Here is a 20281-nt window from a genome sequence, read left to right on the forward strand (position 1 = left end):
ATTAAAAGCGTGTGCGAGCAAGGAGGCCTACAAACCCCACTCAGTTACACTAGTTGTCAGGAGGATGGGCCAAAACTCACCCAACTTATTGTGGGAGGCTAGTGGAAGGCTACCCGAAACATTTGACCCAAGTACTAGTTGAGTGTGTAAACTTCTGACCCACTGGGAATGTGATGAAATAAATGAAAACTGAAATAATTCTCTACTATTATTCTGACATTTCACATTCTGAAAATAAAGTGATGAGCCTAACTGACCTAAAACAAGGGATTTTTACTTGGATTAAATGTCAGGAATTGTGAAAAACTGAATTTAAATGTATTTCTAAGGTATGTAAACTTCCAACTTCAATTGTATATACACATTTGGAAGGTTAACCCTCGCCCCATTCTGACGTCCTGAGCAGGTTTTCATCAAGGATCTCTCTGTACTTTGCTTCGTTCATCTTTCCCTCAATCCTGCCACTGAAAAACATCCCCACAGCATGATGCCACCACCATGCTTTACCGTGCAAGATTTCCTCCAGATGTGACGCTTGGCATTCAGGCCAAATAGTTTAATCTTGGTTTCAACAGACCAGAGAATCTTGTTTCTCATGGTGGTAGAATCTTTAGGTGCCTTTTGGCAAACACCAAGCGGGCTGACATGTGTCTTTTACTGAAGAGTGGCTTCGGTCTGGTAACTCTACCATAAAGGCCTGATTGGTGAAGTGCTGCAGAGATGGGAGAACCTTCCAGAAGGACAACCATCTCCAAAGAGGAACTCTGGAGCTCTGTCAGAGTAACCATCGGGATCTTGGTCACTAACCTGACTAAGGTCCTTCTCCCCCGATTGCTCAGTTTGGACGGGCGGCCAGCTCTGGGAAATTTTGGTGGTTCCAAACTTCTTCCATTTAAGAATGATAGAGGCCACTGTTCTTGAGGACCTTCAGTGCTGCATACATTTTTTTTGTACCCTTCCCTGTCTCAGAGCTCTACGGACAATTCCTTCGACCTTAAGGCTTGGTTTTTGCTGACATGCACTGTCAACTGTTGGTCCTTATATAGACAGGTGTGCTCCTTTCCAAATCATGTCCAGTCAATTTAATTTACCACAGGTGGACTCCAATCAAGTTGCAGCAACATCTCAAGGATGTTCAAGCTCAATTTCGAGTCAAAGGGTCTGAATACTTAAGTAAATATAGTATGTTATTTTTAATACATTTGCAAACTTTTCTAATAACCTGTTTTTGCTTTGATATTATGGGGTATTGTCGATTTGAGGATTAAAAAATATATACATTTTAGAATAAGGCTGTAACGTAACAAAATATGGAAAAAGTCAAGGGGTCTGAATATTTTCCGAAGGCACCTTATATTGTCCCATATGATAATATAATAATAATATACTACACCTAGAATTTCTTCCCTATGTGGAAGACAGGTGAATTGCAACAGTACTAGGCTGCATTCAAAACAACATTTCCCCCATATATAAATTCAATTTGGTGACCCAGACTTTGAATACCACCGATTTAGAGGGTGGCCAAAATTGTCCATCTCTCAGATATTGATTTAATGTGACGCATGTCATCACGAAAAACAATGATTGTCCCAGGAGACATAGGTTCAACATTTTTAGGTATTTAAACAGTTCAAATTATTCTCCTGTAGGCATTGTCGGTCTCTTGCATGCAGTTGAAAAGGCAGCATTCTCCACATTCCAGGAAGGTACATGTGATTCTCTGGTGCTTGCCTGAGGCATCTTTTAACAGTTAGACAGCTGCACAGAGGTAGTTTGACAAACACCAGATTGTGAATGTGCCAGATAGCATTCAGATTTCATGTGTTGTCCTCAAATTGGAAAGATAGTAAACAATTATTTGTTCTGCATTACTTGTCATACATTATACTTGTAGAAGTGTAGACAAAGTAAGCTGTTGATTATAGAAATTACTTCCAATAACATTACAATATGCACTTGTGATCTATGTAACAGGCTCAAATATGGTTGTAATGGTGAACATTACTAAAATTAAAAGGGTAAGACAAGGCAGCAAGAAATGTTAGCTGACTAGATTCTGTCTAGGAAATGTGAGCAACAGGCCTCCAGGTACTCTTAATTTGCAACTAATTTCCCCCATTAGGCATATGCCCCCACAGATGAGTCATACTTCTAATCTCTTCAAAGGCAGAGGGGCATTCACCTCAATAACAATAGAGACCCAGACAGTCGGGTCATTTGATTCTAATTTTCCCACCCCACACCTGACTAAATTAAAGCGTTTTACTCATCAACATGTAGTCTACAACATGTCCATATCTGGCAAGCTCTGGCAGCATTTACACATGCTGCCCCATTATGGGCAAAACTGCTGATCTGATTGGTGTAAAGACCAATTTTTGGAAAAATATCAGAATTTGTGTAAACGCAGCCTCAGAGGCACCCTGTCAACCAATTCAGACTTATCAGTGTGACAACTATCTCCATATTTCAATTGAGCTCCATTAATACTGATGTGTATACGAAACAGGATAAAATAGCATGTATGAAAATATTTAGATCACAATTCAAGCATGCTTGGCAGTTAGATGGACACTACCAACCAATAGTATTCCAAGTACACCGTCTGATGCTAAATTATGTGCCTCAGCAGTACGCACTGTTGGCAACCTTCAGTAGAGGAATGCCTTCCTGCCATTTCCAGATTAATCCAATGGTTGACTGGCTGCACAGCCTCATCGCCATTCATATATTCAGGTCAGGGAAGTAATCACACCTGAACTTAGAACTCGTTTGAATTTTCTGCAAACACTGACTGCATAATAAAATCACCTCTCCCTCATTCGCTCAACCAAGAACCATGTACAGATGCAACACAAACCTCAATATAAATTGCCTTCGGTCACCTATCAGATAGAACATATGGCTAGGTAGGCATAAACGGTCAAATAACACACTGCAGTATTGGATGACCAGAAAGAAACTAAATGCAAAATACAGCCAAATAAAATGTAAGAGTATTTGGGCTGTGTATAACCAAGGCAGTTATTTTTGTTGTTGCTTTAAAATGTTTCCAGACCTCGATCATCCAAATCACCCTGGGCCATTATCTATTTCAGCGTAAGGTATTTGGTTTTAAAGTGCTCTCAGACGCCATTTTGAATTTGGACCAAAGCTGCCCCTCTATAAAACCACATTGCTTTGACTGAGTCTTAAAATGGCAGCAGTTCAGAGTAGATGTCATGTTGACTATAGCATTAAAAGGTTTGGGAGCTGAGTGAAAACACTGCAATAGTCTTCAAATGGGAACGCTAACGACAATATTACAACGCTGATCCAGAATCCTTCATACTGAAAGGGTGATAATTGGATTGGACAGATGTTTTTTTTGTTAGACAACTGATTAAAGAATGAGATTTATTAACTATAGGACAAATAATCATGAATTATTCATTTATTATGGATAACAATAAAAATGAGTATTAAAAAATGATCAACTTCTATTGATAGAAAATCCGTTACATACAACCTATTAAACATTTACATTTCAAGTGACAAAATAATTCCCTTGTATGATCAACATGGAAATAAATCAGCTTGTTAGTGCATTTCAGCCCTCATAATTAAAGACATTTAAGTCAGTTCAGAGTAAGTGAATTTTCCAATGCCCTCAGATTCAAAACAGATAAAAGAGTGATGTCTAATTTAGAATCAATTGCTACACTTTATTACAAGGAACGTAGGAGTGGACATTTAAGACATTGAAAAAAAAATAATAATAACAAAACACTGACAAAAACAGATGAAAGGACTATCCTATAGCAGGGGCTAAGTTCTTGCGTGATTTGTTTATACTAGCTTCCTTTGCCCACCTCAAGACTCTTCCCTGATGGGCGTACATCCAGAGAAAAAGCTGTTCTGGAAGCTAGTAAGGCCTCGTTTCTTCTTCTTCAAGAAGCTGGCTGTGTTCCTCTCTTCATCATCATCATCATCATCTTCCTCCTCCTCTTCAGCAGAAACAGAGACAGTCTTCCTCACAAGCTATAAGAATAAAGCAAGGAAAAATCTATTTTCAGCACTTTAAATAAGGACATGATCTGAAATACCCAATACCCACTTTAGGTGCAGCTCAGTGTAAAATAATATCACCTCACCAGATTCATTACCAACTCAACCATAACACTACCCAAGGCACTTTGACCCTTAAAACAGTACCCTTCTGGAAGAGAGTGTGATGAGTCTGTTGAGGGTATGATGTTACAACCATTGAGCCCATTGTTGATGGTATAGAGCAGCCTACCTTGGTGGGAGTGGCACAGGGTGGTTTAAAGAACGTGGTATCCCCAGAGCTAATGGCTGTGGGGTCTTGAAGAATAGAAACCAAATCTTTGGACCCATCATCTGTGACTTCGCTAGAGTCCTGCTTTTAGGAAGAGAGGGAAATGATTCTGAAAGATATATGCACAAACAATGATACATTCTATTCAATGTAGGGAGCCTATGTAGAATACAACATAGGGTATTTTTGAACTTACTGTACTGGACCTCTGGTTGCCGATGTTACGACACTTCTCATGGTCACATTTGCAGTTATCCGCACAGGTCATCTTTCCCTTACGGCACCGGCACAGCTTGTTGCCACAGCGACCCTTACAGGCACACTTAACAAAAATGCAAACTTTTAACACTGCAAATGCAATGATAATAGTGATCTGACCATCTCTAAACCGACAGTGTTGCCTGTCTCACAAAATAATGTTCTCACCCCTGTTGACTTGGGTTTGTTGACGTTGGAGTTCTTTCTGTTACAGCCTCTCTCGTTCTTCTCAGGGCACCACTCATCCTCCTCCTCTGACTCGGAGACAGACTCCAGCTCCTCAATGTTGATGGCCATATTCAGGGGAGCCTTGGTTGTAGTGAAACGGTGACCTTTAGGCTGCAGGAGGTAAAGAACACCACCAGTGAGATGGTGCAACCTCCCAGCACTGCCTGGGTCAGGGTCAGCTTCCCCTAGACTCATATAGGGGTAATCTTTCCTCTAACAGCTGGATATGAAACAGACAGTGGTAAGGAAGGATGTCAGTGGCCTACCTTTGGCGGGATGTACTCAAAGGAGTCGTCTGGGGACTGAGTGGATGCTGGCAGGACGTTCATCTTTTTCCCACTGGCCAACTGGAGCATTGTTAGTTTCTGAGAACAGAACAAACGTTGCTTGACATGGACAGTTTCAACAAATAGTAGACCTTAATGTTTCAAATTGTTTTAACCTGTCCTTTTTAGAGCAATGGGTGTGAAAAAAGCCATTTACAAATTAAAATAATATGATCCGATAGACCATTGTTCTTGTATATAGCTTTGAGTGTTATATTGTCCTTGTATATGCCCAGCTGTGTATTTACCTTTTTGTATTGTTCATTGTCATCCAACAGCCTCTGGTTTTGCTCATTCAATTTCTGCATCTTTTCAATCTCATCCTCCTGTAGAGACGAGCATTATATTTGGAGGGGGTTAGAACCTTTATTCAGTTTTGGCTTCAACCTCAACACTCTGAGCTGATCTTTGGGTGCAGTCAACCTACATGGACAATTAGGATTAATAGTAGAAACAAGTGCATGTGACCTTACTGACTGTATGACCATTCCTATAACATGTCAGTGAGCACAGTAGCTGAGAGGACAGTGTGACAGACCTGGAACTTGAGGCGCTGCAGAAGCCCCCTCTCCCGTTTGGAAGGCTCCTCCTCCTGCTTTTTCTCCACAGACGGTCTCTCTTTGCTCTGCAGCTGACCCAGGAAGTACAGGACCTTCTCCTGGTGCATCTGCTCCAGCTCCACCAGGTGGTGCTGGTTCTCCATTTCCATGGTGGACATCACTTTCCTCTCATCACACATAGTCTTCTGCAGGTCCAGCATGTTGCCCTTCTCCTGCTTCAGGTCACTCTCCAGCTTAGAACTGGCTGTTTTGGCAGACACCAACTGTGGAGGCGGTAACATTTTTGGTGGTCATGCATTTTGTCAGTAAACAATTTTTTTATTTTACCTTTATTTAACCAGGAAGTCAGTTAAGAACAAATTCTTATTTTCAATGACGGCCTAGGAACAGTGGGTTAACTGCATGTTATGGGGCAGAACGACAGATTTGTACCTTGTCAGCTCGGGGGTTTGAACTTGCAACCTTCCGGTTAACTAGTACAACGCTCTAACCACTAGGCTACCCTGCCGCTTACAAGGTAGGCTAATAGGCAGAGAATAACATGCTTTTCAAGACATTTCAAATTTGATTTGTGAGACCAAAAAGCATGCAGTTCAACGATATGCGAATGTGTCTCACCTCTGACATGAGGACCTTGAGGGCACACTTGGCCTCCACTATAGTAGTGATGTTGTCCCAGCGTTGCTTCAAGCGCCCCTCATTGTCTGCGTCCAGGACCTTCTGTTGTAGGTCAGCTATCTGGGCACTCCTAGGAGGAAATCCATGGAACAGCACGTGGCCATGTACTGTTATAATCTCCATCCGGCACAGCCAGAAGAGGACTGGCCACTCCTCAGAGCCTGGTTCCTCTCTAGGTTTCTGACTTTCATGGGAGTTTTTCCTAGCCACCGTGCTTCTACATCTGCATAGCTTGCTGTTTGGGGTTTTAGGCTGGGTTTCTGTATAACACTTTGTGACATCCGCTGATGTAAAAAGGGCTTTATAAATACATTTGATTGATGTGAATGTGTATCTATAAATGCACATGGATGTGATTCACTTGACCAAATGTAAATACTTGATCACATTTTATGCCAATCACATATCATTACTCTTCTGTCCTCATTAAATTAACCGAGTTCTTAAGGACTTGCTTCTGGCAGCAGTCACAATATCCTATCAACAGGAACTAACAATGAACAGATGGGAAGGCGTAGGCTTTGGAAGGTGTGAAAAGCTTTGGAGCAATGCCTTACTATGACACCATTTCTCCAGGCAAGCAAAGGAGAAAAGGGTCGGGAATACCCAATGACAGTGCAAAAAATGCTTAGCAATGCAACTAAAAGACAAATGATCTGGGTACCCTTGTCTATGAAAAACACAAATGCATTAGCAGTAAGGGAAGGTCAATATGAGTGGAACTGAAGGAATCCCTCAGCCGTGGGAGGTAATGGGTAAGGTCTGTACTAGTCAGACTCACCTGAGGTTTATCTCTGTCTCCAGGTTGTCCACCTGTTTACTGAGAGATGCCTCCAGCTCTCCCTGGCTCTCCAGCTCGGAGATGATGAGGGTCCGACGCTGTGAAAGTGTTGGGAGAGAGAACGCACAATAACAACAGTTTAACTTCTGTAGAGAAACAGAGACATAATTTCCTCATGTAGCCTAGCGGTGGAAATTCCACTGAATCCTCATTTAGTAAAAGCTCAGATTCTCATTGATCTCTTTAGGAGGGCAACTTCACTCACCCTGACTTTGGCAGCGGGCCGCTCCCCTGCCTCCATCTGCTGTTTGAGCTGGGAGATCTCCTCTGCCAGGATCTTCCTGTCCTCCAGCAGGTCCTGCAGGTGGCGCCGCGCCTCCCCTGTGCTCACCAGCACCTCCACTTCGTTCAGGAGCCAGGTCTGCTCTCACACACACGTCAGATTCAGGTCACAGCATACATTACTCACTTGATACATGCATATACAGTCACAGCACTCATTGAAACCACACAATCACTCAGACAACACAACGCAGATTCATTTAACACATTATGGTAATCGTTTCCTTTCTTGCAAACCAGGACCCCTCACACAAAACAGTTTACACCGACACACACAGAATCAAACAAAGGTGACTAGACCTTCACTCTGAGGGCTGCTCCCTCCAGCCCTCTGTAATGGACGTCCTTTCGTTTCTCGGCCACCTCACTCCTCTTCTGCAGGGCATCCTTCAGGCGCTTATTGGCTGCTGCAGCCTGAAGGTGAACACCGGCAGAATTTGAAATATCTCTCTGCACTTCCAGCTAACAACCATTGAAGAATTGACACAAAACACTTTCTCCTGGTCGATTAGGTCTGCAGACGAAAACAGAAGAACGGTGCACAAAACCCAGGCCTCACCTCCTCAGTTTTACGGCGCAGGACATTAGCCTGCTTCTGGAAGTCACTCTCAAGCTTCACCATCTGAAACTGACGTTTACGGTCCTGAGAGAGAGGCGAGAATTTTGGTATTTTATTTTTTTAAACAATCAATCGTAACCACATGGAAATGAATATGGTGAACAGTGTGTCTTATGTATGGATTATGGACACACACACACACACCTTCTCCTTGAGCTGAAGCACCTCCTTGTCCTTCTTATTCTTCCACACTCTAAACTTCTCAGAGTCCTCCTTCATCTGCCTCATCAGCTGTACACGCTGACTCTTCATAGCCTACAGGGAAAGAGAGCAGACAAACAGAGACGCCATCAACAACCCCGTCTTGGATTGCCATCGCAAGGCCCGAATTCAAGTTTTAGATTCAGATGACCGTCGACTGAAAACCTGAAATCCTGCTGATTAGGTCAGCCACTGGCAAGCACCCGGTCATACCTGGATCTCATGGTTGAGCTTGGCCACGCTGCGGACGGAGGACTCTTTGAGCTTGAGGAGCTTGGACTGCTCCTGGAGTTTCTTCTTCATGTCTGTGATCTGACCCTCCAGCTCCTGCAGACGCTTCCTACGCTGCTCGCTCAGCCTGGTGGACAGATGGAGAGAATAGAGACAGGGAAATTACTGATGACTCCATTGTAAATGCAGAGGAATGTTTATACTAAACATACAGTTGTGAATACACACTAAGCTTGTGGCATAACTATCATATCAATTCAATATGCAGCCTGAACATAAAGATGCTGTAATATCATCGTTTGAACCCCACCAATGAGGCCAGCTGCCTTACTTAGCCTGATTAACGTCCTTCTTGGCAGAGTGGAGAACCAGGATGAGGTCCTCCTTCTCCTTCTGCAGAGAGCCCACTGATGTCTGCAGACTCTTGATGTTATTCTGAAGGGGAACAGTCAATGAGGAGCTCCATCAGTTCAGTTTGAAGCAGACAGTCAAAAACATTCCCAGTGGATAAGAATCAAAGTGCTGTGCTGGTGCTGCCTCACCTGTTGCAGCCCTCTCAACCTCCATTTTAGCCAACCCATATTTTCTCTCCAGTCTCATCTCTAGCCCTACCTGGTGTTCAGTCTGCATAGGCTCCAGGTGGCTGTCGTTCTGGCACATCTTCCGGACAAACTCCTCCTTTAGAGCCAGAATGTTGTTGAGCTCAATCAGCTCCTTGGACATTTGGGCCTGGCGCAAGGCATGCTGGGTAGTGAAGCCCTCTGTAGAGTCTTTGTCAACAGAAGCCTGTGTAGGGTGGGGGAAGAGGATGTATGCTTCTATGATAACAAAAACACACCAGTTTTGTACAACATACCCATTGTACAAAACACCATGTACAACAATTTAAAAAAGACTCAGTGAAAATGCAACAACCCCAAAACACGTCTGGATGTCTTCAGGAACCAACAGCCTTGCAGAAGCGGATCTGTAGCACAAACAGGATTCTGCATTAGACGACCAGAAACTTACAGAAGGTGAACCATCAGTTGGGATTTCGTTGCAGCTGCCAGACACATGAGGGCTGTCATCTCCTTCAGCCCCACAGTCTGCAGCCAACGCCTCAATGGTGGCAGCAAGGCCAGCACTCTCATCCTGGAGGGACAAGAGCACAGACATTATTACCCAGACACGATACAAAGCAGCTTCTTATTAATGGACTGAAATATGGTGTAGGGAACTAAAATATCCAGCCATCAAATGGATGGTGTTACACATGCAATGTGTGTAATTGAATGGAAAATAAATCAAGTGTCCATTATCTTTATGATTAGCATGATCAATACACTGTGAAAGTGCCATTACCTTATGTCATACTTCTGGGGTCAGTCTCCTGATATTTGGAATGAGCTTGACGATTAAGTCAAAACATTTGTGAAAAATAATATTTGTGTTTGTGGGGAATTTACTTCTGCCAGATGTCTTATGACATTTTTGCCCTGAAGACAATTGCACAACATTTTTGCCTATTGAAGACCATTCAAAAAGAATATAAAATAAAATCTACCAGGCCACTTCCTAGAAAATTCTGCATCACTTTCATAGCATATAAAGTAATGGCATTGAACAGCAACAGCTTAGCTACAATGGACTGCAGACAATTGTCTAATGTGCTTTGCTCGCTAAACATATAAAAAGGAACTGAATGCAGTGTCACGCAGCAGTAGATCCAGCCTTGTGGTTTATGTGAGCTCCCTTGTCCGGCAGTACCTGGAGCTGCAGGATGACGTGCTGCAGATTCTGGATCACTTCCACATTCTCCTTCAGCTCCTGGTCCTCCAGAGTCTCCATTACCCTCTGCAGGTCCACTTTACACCTAAAAGAAAATCATTAAGTTTTAACACAGATAATTCTGGTGCCAATGACTTATAAGGACAATGAAGACAATGGGCGAAACACATAAGAGTTCAGACTTACGCTGCATGCTGTTTCAACTCTTGCAGTTTGCTTTGCAGTTTTTCATTTGCTTGCTCGGTCTGTGTGTAGAGTGACAAAGTATGGCACATGTGACGATCATGGTAATATCTCCAACTATTCTAAACGGTGAGTCAGCGTTGCTGTGTGATGTTGGTATGGCCTGTGACAAGACAGACCTAGTGCAAGACCAGTGCAGATCCTTACCATGATGATCCTCTCAAACATCAGGGCAGTCTGGCCTGCTGCCTCACTCAGAGCACGGCTCAGTTTGTTGTTCTCAACCTGCAGGGCACGGGTCCTCTCCAGGATCTTCGACACGTTCTCTGCTGGCTCAGTCCTTTTACAGAAAAGGGATGGAAGGAGTCAGTCAGATACTTTTTGGTAGTATTTTTATATTTCTTTAACAAGGAAATTACCTTTTTTTAGGCTCCCAGAATCCAAGTTCGTTTAGTGCTATCCGAGACCCTTGAGACATCCTTACCCTAAACATACCCCTCATCTAACCTTAACCATTTTAAAATTCACTATCAAATGGGGTAGATATGTCCCAAGGATCCCAGATAGCAAGGACCAGTGGATGTTCATTCTGCCAGTCATCAAAGGTTTAAAGACTCTTTGGCTGAATAGACGGATAGAGAACTAAGGTAATACAGTTGTAGTCGGAAGTTTACATACACCTTAGCCAAATACATTTAAACTCAGTTTTTCACAATTCCTGACATTTAATCCTAGTAAAAATTCCCTGTCTTAGGTCAGTTAGGATCACCACTTTATTTTAAGAATGTGAAACGTCAGAATAATAGAAGATAATTATTTATTTCAGCTTTGATTTCTTTCATCACATTCCCACTGGGTCAGAAGTTTACATACACTCAATTAGTATTTGGTAGCATTGCCTTTAAATTGTTTAACTTGGGTCAAACGTTTCGGGTAGCCTTCCACAAGCTTCCCACAATAAGTTGGGTGAATTTTGGCCCATTCCTCCTGACAGAGCGGAGTCAGGTTTGTAGGCCTCTTTGCTCATACACGCTTTTTCAGTTCTGCCCACAAATTTTCTTTGGGATTGAGGTCAGGGCTTTGTGATGGCCACTCCAATACCTTGACTTTGTTGTCCTTAAGCCATTCTGCCACAACTTTGGAAGTATGCTTGGGGTCATTGTTAATTTGGAAGACCCATTTGCGACCAAGCTTTAACTTCCTGACTGATGTCCTGAGATGTTGCTTCATTATATCCACATCATTTTCCCGCCTCATGATGCCATCTATTTTGTGAAGTGCACCAGTCCCTCCTGCAGCAAAGCACCCCCACAACATGATCTGCCACCCCCGTGCTTCACAGTTGGGATGGTGTTCTTCGGCTTGCAAGCCTTCCCCTTTTTCCTCCAAACATAACAATGGTCATCATGGCCAAACAGTTCCATTTTGGTTTCATCAGACCAGAGGACATTTCTCCAAAAAGTACAATCTTTGTCCCCATGTGCAGTTGCAAACCGTAGTCTGGCTTTTTTATGGCTGTTTTGGAGCAGTGCCTTCTTCCTTGCTGAGCGGCCTTTCAGGCTATGTCGATATAGGACTTGTTTTACTGTGGATATAGATACTTATACTTATTCCTCCCTCATCTTCACAAGGTCCTTTGCTGTTGTTCTGGGATTGATTTGCACTTTTCGCACCAAAGTACGTTCATCTCTGAGAGACAGAATGCGTCTCCTTTCTGAGCGGTATGACGGCTGCGTGGTCCCATGGTGTTTATACTTGCATACTATTGTTTGTACAGATGAACGTGGTACCTTCAGGCGTTTGGAAATTGCTCCCAAGGATGAACCAGACATGGTAGGCCTTGAAATACATCCACAGGTTCACCTCCAATTGACTCAAATTATGTCAATTAGCCTATCAGAAGCTTCTAAAGCCATGACATAATTTTCTGGAATTTTCCAAGCTGTTTAAAGGCACAGTCAACTTAGTGTATGTACACTTCTGACCCATTGGAATTGTGATACAGTGAATTATAAGTGAAATAATCTGTCTGTAATCAATTGTTGGAAAAAATACTTGTGGCATGCACAAAGTAGATGTTAACAAACTATAGTTTTGATAAGTTGGTTTGGACAAGACATTTGTGGAGTGGTTTAAAAACGAGTTTTAATGACTAAGCTAAGTGTATGTAAACTACCGACTTCAACTGTATGTCAGTTGGGGAAATGATTTAGTAGTAATTACCCAGAAAGCACTGGTGCCACACCACCACGTGCATGCAGAAGCATCACCTGTAGCTCCTGGACCTGTGTCCAAATGAGGAAATATTCCATCAAAACAATGGACACTTGAATCGTGTAAATGTAGGGTCGAATTGTAGGGTCACTTAGCACGGTGGTCAGTGGTCACTACCTACCTGCTGCTTCAGACGTTTCATTTCAGCAGCTCGAGGGTCCACGTTGACCACAGGCTTGTTTTTTATCTTGCGAGCTCTGTCAGCGTAACGCAACGTGTTGATGGTCTCCTCAATGTTGGAGTCTGCAGGGCTGACACACGCTATCATCAAGGTGTGGCTGTTACCTCCCAAAGAATCTGTTGGTAAAAGCAGGAATTGATTCTTCAATGCACACTTAAACATGGAGTGCTATTCAGTCTCTAAATCTAAGAAACATTCAGGTTTTTTATGAATATGTCTGTGTTGCGTTGAATGCCTTAGGGCAGGAGTCGGCAACAGGCGTCCAGCGAGTGAGTTTTAGTTTTGGGGGTATATATATATATATATATATATATATATATATATATATATATATATATATATATATATTTTTTTTTTAAAGACTAAAATCACCAGAATTCAGCTAAAATTAATTTCGACAATCTGTTCCCAAGTATTCCCACACGACAACAAAAAATGTCAATTTGCATTGTACAAATTATGTTCCGGCCCCCCGAACATCCACTCCAACAAAAATCAGCCTGTGGTTGAATCTAATTGCCTACCTTTGCCTTAGGGTATACAACGTATGCATCTTGAAGGTTCTCAGTCATCCGACTACCACAAGGCCTTGTAACATCTTTATTATGTTCATTGTGCTTAAAAGCTAGTCCTGAATTGATACCACTAGACCCAGGAAGAACAAACATGGGCGGCAATGCCCGGATTTAGATTGCTCAACTACCACATCCCCCTGAACCCATCGAACTCTCACCCTGCAGCAGGCGGGTTAGTTTGGAGTCTCTGTAGGGGACAAAGGTGCCTTTCTTGCTCTCATCACCCAGGGCGCTGATCACGTTGCCCAGGGAGAGCAGGCCTCGGTTGATGCTGATGCCTGGAGCAGATAGACAGCAGAGTCAAATAAGGTTCTAATACAAAACTAACCACGCAATGAATTAGAACTGGGACTGTCATTTAAAACATGTAGATTGTGCTAATAATGGCCTTAACAATACTGGAAAGGAAAAGCATTGTCAATCCAACATCTGAAATGGCCGTACAGGATTTACTGTGATGCAGCCTCTGCTTTCATACTTCTTGCGCTTAGCGGAGCAGAGATAGAAGGAAGTTGTCAAGGAAGTGAGTTTGTGTTTATACAGGATGTACCACCCCACACCTACTGTCAACCAATCTTGTCAATGTGGAGCTATACGGAGCCATCCACATTGTTACAAAATTAGAGGCCCACGGCGATGCAGTTCAGAGCTTGATTTGGTCTCTGCATGCCTCCGGAGACTCCGCAATTGCGCCTCCATATGAAGCCTCCGACCACAAGCCAATTATTGCTTGATTGGAAAATCAAAGCACACAGCTTACTGCTGTTTTCCAAAGTGTTAGCTTCTGGGAGTTGACTCACCTTCCTTCAGACGGTCGCCCTCCGCTTTGGTTTTCTTTTGTCTCTCAGAGCCAGCCAGATCCACCAGGTGTAGCTTTGACACCACATTGTCAGATCTACAAACACACATTTAGAAACAGAAGAAATGAGAACAAATCAACTTACAACACACTTAAAACAAATTAGTTGAATTAACTACACTGCTCAAAAAAATAAAGGGAACACTAAAATAACACATCCTAGATCTGAATGAATGAAATATTCTTATTAAAATACTTTTTCCGTTACATAGTTGAATGTGCTGACAAAAATTACAAAAATGATCAATGGAAATCAAATTTATCAACCCATGGAGGTCTGGATTTGGAGACGCTCAAAATTAAAGTGGAAAATCACACTACGGGCTGATCCAACTTTGATGTAATGTCCTTAAAACAAGTCAAAATGAAGCTCAGTAGTGTGTGTGGCCTCCACGTGCCTGTATGACCTCCCTACAACGCCTGGGCATGCTCCTGATGAGGTGGCGGATGGTCTCCTGAGGGATCTCCTCCCAGACCTGGACTAAAGCATCCGCCAACTCCTGGACAGTCTGTGGTGCAACGTGGCGTTGGTGGATGGAGCGAGACATGATGTCCCAGATGTGCTCAATTGGATTCCGGTCTGGGGAACGGGCAGGCCAGTCCATAGCAGCAATGCCTTCCTCTTGCAGGAACTTCTGACACACTCCAGCCACATGAGGTCTAGCATTGTCTTGCATTAGGAGGAACCCAGGGCCAACCGGTCTCACAAGGGGTCTGAGGATCTCATCTCGGTACCTAATGGCAGTCAGGCTACCTCTGGCGAGCACATGGAGGGCTGTGCGGCCCCCCAAAGAAATGCCACCCCATACCATGACTGACCCACAGCCAAACCGGTCATGCTGGAGGATGTTGCAGGCAGCAGAACGTTCTCCACGGCGTCTCCAGACTCGGTCACGTCTGTCACGTGCTCAGTGTGAACCTGCTTTCATCTGTGAAGAGCACAGGGCGCTAGTGGCGAATTTGCCAATCTTGGTGTTCTCTGGCAAATGCCAAACGTCCTGTACGGTGTTGGGCTGTAAGCACAACCCCCACCTGTGGACGTCGGGCCCTCATACCACCCTCATGGAGTCTGTTGCTGACTGAGCAGACACATGAACATTTGTGGCCTGCTGGAGGTCATTTTGCAGGGCTCTGGCAGTGCTCCTCCTGCTCCTCCTTGCACAAAGGCGGAGGTAGCGGTGCTGCTGCTGGGTTGTTGCCCTCCTACGGCCTCCTCCACATCTCCTGATGTACTGGCCTGTCTCCTGGTAGCACATCCATGCTCTGGGCACTACGCTGACAGACACAGCAAACCTTCTTGCCACAGCTCGCATTGATGTGCCATTCTGGATGAGCTGCACCACCTGAGCCACTTGTGTGGGTTGTAGACTCCGTCTCATGCTACCACTAGAGTGAAAGCACCGCCAGCATTCAAAAGTGACCAAAACATCAGCCAGGAAGCATAGGAATTGAGAAGTTTGATTTCACAGAAGTGTGATTGACTTAGAGTTACATTGTTGTTTAAGTGTTCCCTTTATTTTTTTGAGCAGTGTATATCAACAGAGATTTGCATATAAAAAATGTTAATGCAGTGCTTTGCGTGTCGGATACATTCATGGACTGCAACGTTTCCTTGGGATGAAAATTAGAAAGTGAGACAGATCTATGGGAGAAAGCTAGAGAGAAGACTGACTTGTCTGCCCCTCTGCGCTGCTCCAGGGTGATGGTGAAGATGGCATGGGAGCGAGACGAGGCAGCATTCATGGCAGTGGAGCCCACAGTACGGGCTGAGTTCCCCAGCTCCAAGCAGCCGACCATCTCATTGGCAGAGAACACCTCCCTCTCAGTCAGGCCCACGATCTAAGATAGGGAGAATGGGTTAAACATACAGTACAGCCAAAACTCATTCGAGGGTTTTTATTTTTACTACTTTCTAGAAAAATAGTGAAGACATCAAACTGATTATAACACCTATGGGATAATGTAGTAAGCAATAGCGTTAAATCAAAATATATTTGAGATCCTTAGCCACCCTTTGCCTTTGATGACAGATTTGCACACTTTTGGGATTCTCTCAACCAGCTTCATGAGGTAGTCACCTGGAATGCATTTCAATTAACAGGCGTGCCTTGTTAAAAGTTATTGTGGAATTTCTTTCCTTCTTAATGCATTTGAGCCAATCAGTTGTGTTGTGACAAGGAAGGGGGAGGGGGTATACAGAAGATAGCCCTATTTGGTAAAAGACCAAGTCCATATTATGGTAAGAACAGCTCAAATAAGCAAAGAAAAATTACAGCCCATCATTTAACCCTTTTTTCTCTATTTCCGCCTGAATGACGGGTCCAAAGTAAAACTGCCCGTTGCTCAGGCCCTGAAGCCAGGATAAGCAAATAATTGGTACCATTGGAAATAAAACACTTTCAAGTTTGTAGAAATTTTAAAATAATGTTGGAGAATACAACACAATAGATTATGGTAGGAGAAAATCCAAAGAAAAACCATCCTCTTAGAATGGCAAGTATAAGGTCATATTGAAAATTAGCTCCCTGGATGCAATTCCTTTGGTTTCCACAGGGTGTCAGCAGTCTATGTTCAAGGTTTCAGGCTTGTAACTTCAAAAACAAATAAGAAATATCAGTTTTAGTAAAGGGAAATTGGTGTTTGCCCGTGCCATGAAGACAGGACACACCTGCTAAAAATCAGGTTTTGGGTATCTGAGGAGTAAATAGAAGCATATTTTGAATTGTTAAAACAAAGTTTAGGGGTATATTTTCAGATTCCTTTCTCTGCATGTTGGAAGGAGTGGATTGCTCAAATCGATGGCGCCAACTAAACCGACTTTTTGGGATATAAAGGATTTTATCTAACAAAACAACATTACATGTTATAGCTGGGACCCTTTGGATGACAAATCAGAGGACGATTTTCAAAAGGTAAGTGAATATTTAATCGCTATTTGTGAATTTATGAAACCTGTGCCGGTGGAAAAATATTTTAATGTGGGGCACCGTATTCAAACAATCACATGGCATGTTTTCACTGTAATAGCTACAGTAAATCGGACAGTGCTGTTAGATTAACAAGAATTTAAGCTTTCAACCAATAAAAGACATATGTACCTAAATGTTTAATATCCATCATTTTTTATGATTATTTATTTGAATTCAGCACCCAGAAGTTGCCCCGCTAGTGGGACGCCTAGCCCTAAGTCATGAAGGTCAGTCAATTCGTAAAATTAAGAACTTCAAAATTTTCTTCAAGTGCAGTGGCAAAACCATCAAGCGCTATAATGAAACTGGCTCTCATGAGGACCGCTACAGGAAAGGAAGATCCAGAGTTACCTCTGTCCTTTTAAACAAGTACATTTGACTCGTTTCAGACATATTTAGCAACATTTTCAACTGTAAAAGACACACCTTTATGCCTTCCTTGGGGTCCTCCCGAATGTTGATGGTTGATGGTTTATCTTTGGATACCGATGGACAGAGCAAGTCCAGGATGTCTTCATTGTATATCTATGGCACACAAAATTAAGTCAAAACGTTACAGAAAAACATGGCCAGGATACTTCCGGACACAAAGAAATGTATTTCTTCAATAATCCCGAATCCTGTCTTTTTAAGCATCACGACTCCCTGTTTTGAGTTTCTGAGAAGAGGAATGTACCGGTAACAATGATTGTTTGGTCCATTATCACAGTAAAAACATGCATTGTGTTGTGACAATCATGATGAATAATGCAGAGGTTCCCACACACCTCCAGGTAAGACACTGCCAGAGAGAATTCACAATCCGTATGCTTCTCCCTTTCCTGGAAGATCATTCTGACCACCCTGGGGATGACTCCGACGGTGGGCTCATTCTCTTGGGCCGACGTATAGGTTCCTCCCATAGAAAACGTCTTCCCCGAACCCGTCTGACCATACGCAAGCACAGTAGCATGATAGCCTGAAAAGAAGAGTAGAAACATTATACATACAGCTTATTGATTCTATTCCATTTTTCCCATACCCATAGAACCAGTACTGGTTCTACAGGCAATCATGTGTGAAAGTAAACATCTTTTCCCCCCTGTACCTTTGAAAAGACCACACAACAACGGTGAAACAGCACTGTTGAAGACTTCCTCTTGTTCAGTTGTAGGATCAAAAACATAATCGTACGTGAACGCCTTTTCAATGCCAACAATCACCTGCAAGAGAGAATAATTATAAGACAACAATTGTCCTTATGGAATTGAATCCATAAATCATCAGGCTAAGTGTTGCAGATGGCTAGTTGCATAAGCTTCCATAGCCTGGTGTCCTCGATCAACCACACCTAAACTAGTTGGTTTCACCAAAATACGTTTCCCGTAAACAGAAGCATATCCAAACATGTAGGAACAATACTTACTTTTTTCGGGTTGTATGTGTCTTTTGTTATCAAATAAGTGTTTAAAACACGTTTTTATCCAGGGTGTTCCATTTTCTGCCTGTGGGCTGCGATTGTCACGCGAGAGTAAACTAACGCGTATACGCTCTACTTCTACAGGCTGAAAATGGAAGACCCTGGATAAAAATTTTAAACACTTATTTGACAGTGAAGGACACATTCAACCAGACCAGTATTGTTTCTAGAGATATTGGAAAATGTCTCAACGGGAAACATTACTTTGGTGAAACCAAATAGTTTAGGTTTGGTTGATTAACAACACCAGGCTATGGAAGTTCCGCAACAAGCAATCTGTAAACAATGTCTCGTTGCGGGACGAAGCAATGCCAAGTGCTGTGTTATGTCTTGTAGAATCGATTGTTGACCTGTGGATCCCCTGGCACGAAGGTGAGACAGGTCTGGCAACCCTCGTTGATTTCTTTAGTAACCAAAGGTCGACACCGCAGGGCAACCCGCACGGGGATGGACTTATCATCCTCCTTTGTCATGCTGCGAAATCAGGTAATAGGTGACAGATGCATAAAATGATGTAACGGACAGTGTGGCCAATATCAAAGCAATGTTGTCATTAGGGGCGTCAGGTAGGCTAGTGGTTAGAGCATTGGATCAGTAACCAAAAGGTTTCTAGATCAAATCCCATAGCGGACAAGGTAAAAAATCTGTCTTTCTACCCTCGAACAAGTTCCTAGGCAATAATTGTAAATAAGAATTTGTTCTTAATGCACTTGCCTAGTTAAATAAATAAAACATTTGAAGCAAAAGGAAATCTTGAAACGGTGCAGATCGGAAAATTGTATTTTCTGAAAGCTACTTTTGCCTCATTCATTCAAAAACACCTGATATGCGACTAAACAGGAAGAGAGACACGCCCTCGCTGGTAGACCGACCCACCCCGTTAAGTAGACCGGAACTTACTATTTGTGTTCAATGGTAAACGGCGTGTGAGTGAACTCTTTAATTTATCCACCACCATCTTTGCTGATAGTACGGACGGTGAATTCTAGCCCGCATGTAGCTAGCTAGCTTGATTGTATTTGGTTACCTAACTAGCTAGCCATCTTCCCGATAGCTGAACCATCGTTGATCACACTGCCATGCCAAACACGTTTAGTAACTTATCTAAGGACGGTCACTTACCTTTTTTGGGCTGGCAAGACGTTGGTCTTGACCCCTGCAATGAGCTAGCTAACGTTCGCTAAAATGAGTTTGCCTCTAGCGTGGTAACTAGTCACCACGAACGTTAGTTAAATGTTTCTTAAAACTATTTTTTTTTTTCAGAGGCTAGAATAAGACCCACATGTAACCACGCATCAGTTGTCGTAATAAATGTAGTTGACTGAACGTTTTTTTTTCCCGTCAAAAGAACTTCAGTCGGTGGTTGTCATGGATCTCGTCTTGCCCGCCACTTTCAAATATTCAGCTCCGCCTCCACCAACACGCGTCTGCTATTGTCATGTGCCTGTTTCATGTTTCAAAATAAA

General features: G+C 43.0%; 1 protein-coding gene across 2 annotated transcripts; it reads right to left on the reverse strand.

Annotated features, from left to right (window-relative positions):
- Positions 1 to 3421: 3421 nt before the first annotated feature.
- On the reverse strand, positions 3422 to 20267 carry LOC110533960 (chromosome-associated kinesin KIF4). Of its 2 annotated transcripts, none has more exons than XM_021618558.3 (30): positions 19938 to 20267; positions 19166 to 19289; positions 18444 to 18558; positions 18124 to 18314; positions 17783 to 17881; positions 16060 to 16226; positions 14329 to 14423; positions 13687 to 13806; positions 12894 to 13069; positions 12722 to 12783; positions 10706 to 10838; positions 10502 to 10560; positions 10295 to 10400; positions 9557 to 9679; positions 9158 to 9331; positions 8877 to 8980; positions 8528 to 8672; positions 8258 to 8368; positions 8054 to 8137; positions 7795 to 7908; positions 7418 to 7573; positions 7153 to 7250; positions 6312 to 6441; positions 5672 to 5956; positions 5382 to 5459; positions 5074 to 5172; positions 4748 to 4918; positions 4518 to 4643; positions 4283 to 4402; positions 3422 to 4023 (listed from the first exon to the last, which is right to left on the reverse strand). In XM_021618558.3, the coding sequence occupies exons 2-30, from the start codon at positions 19286 to 19288 to the stop codon at positions 3856 to 3858; spliced, it is 3732 nt and encodes a 1243-aa protein (XP_021474233.2). In that variant the 5' UTR covers position 19289; positions 19938 to 20267; the 3' UTR covers positions 3422 to 3855. The 2 variants fall into 2 exon arrangements, with proteins under 2 accessions (XP_021474233.2, XP_021474232.2); XM_021618557.3 differs by having other exon boundaries at positions 4283 to 4405; positions 19938 to 20238.
- Positions 20268 to 20281: the final 14 nt, after the last annotated feature.

This window comes from Oncorhynchus mykiss, chromosome 10 (genome assembly GCF_057628025.1).
Source record: "Oncorhynchus mykiss isolate SJ-2025 chromosome 10, ASM5762802v1, whole genome shotgun sequence".
NCBI classification, from domain to species: Eukaryota; Metazoa; Chordata; class Actinopteri; order Salmoniformes; family Salmonidae; genus Oncorhynchus; species Oncorhynchus mykiss.

Bases quoted from the DNA above. Each gene is read 5' to 3' on its own strand.
- LOC110533960 (XM_021618557.3), bottom strand. From the start codon at position 19,288: ATGACAAAGGAGGATGATAAGTCCATCCCCGTGCGGGTTGCCCTGCGG. The intron at 10,401-10,501 runs GTAAGTCTGAAC...ATTTTCTTTTAG, and splicing joins GAGTTGAAACAGCATGCAGC to GTGTAAAGTGGACCTGCAGA. The intron at 5,957-6,311 runs GTGAGACACATT...CCGCCTCCACAG, and splicing joins TCAAGGTCCTCATGTCAGAG to TTGGTGTCTGCCAAAACAGC.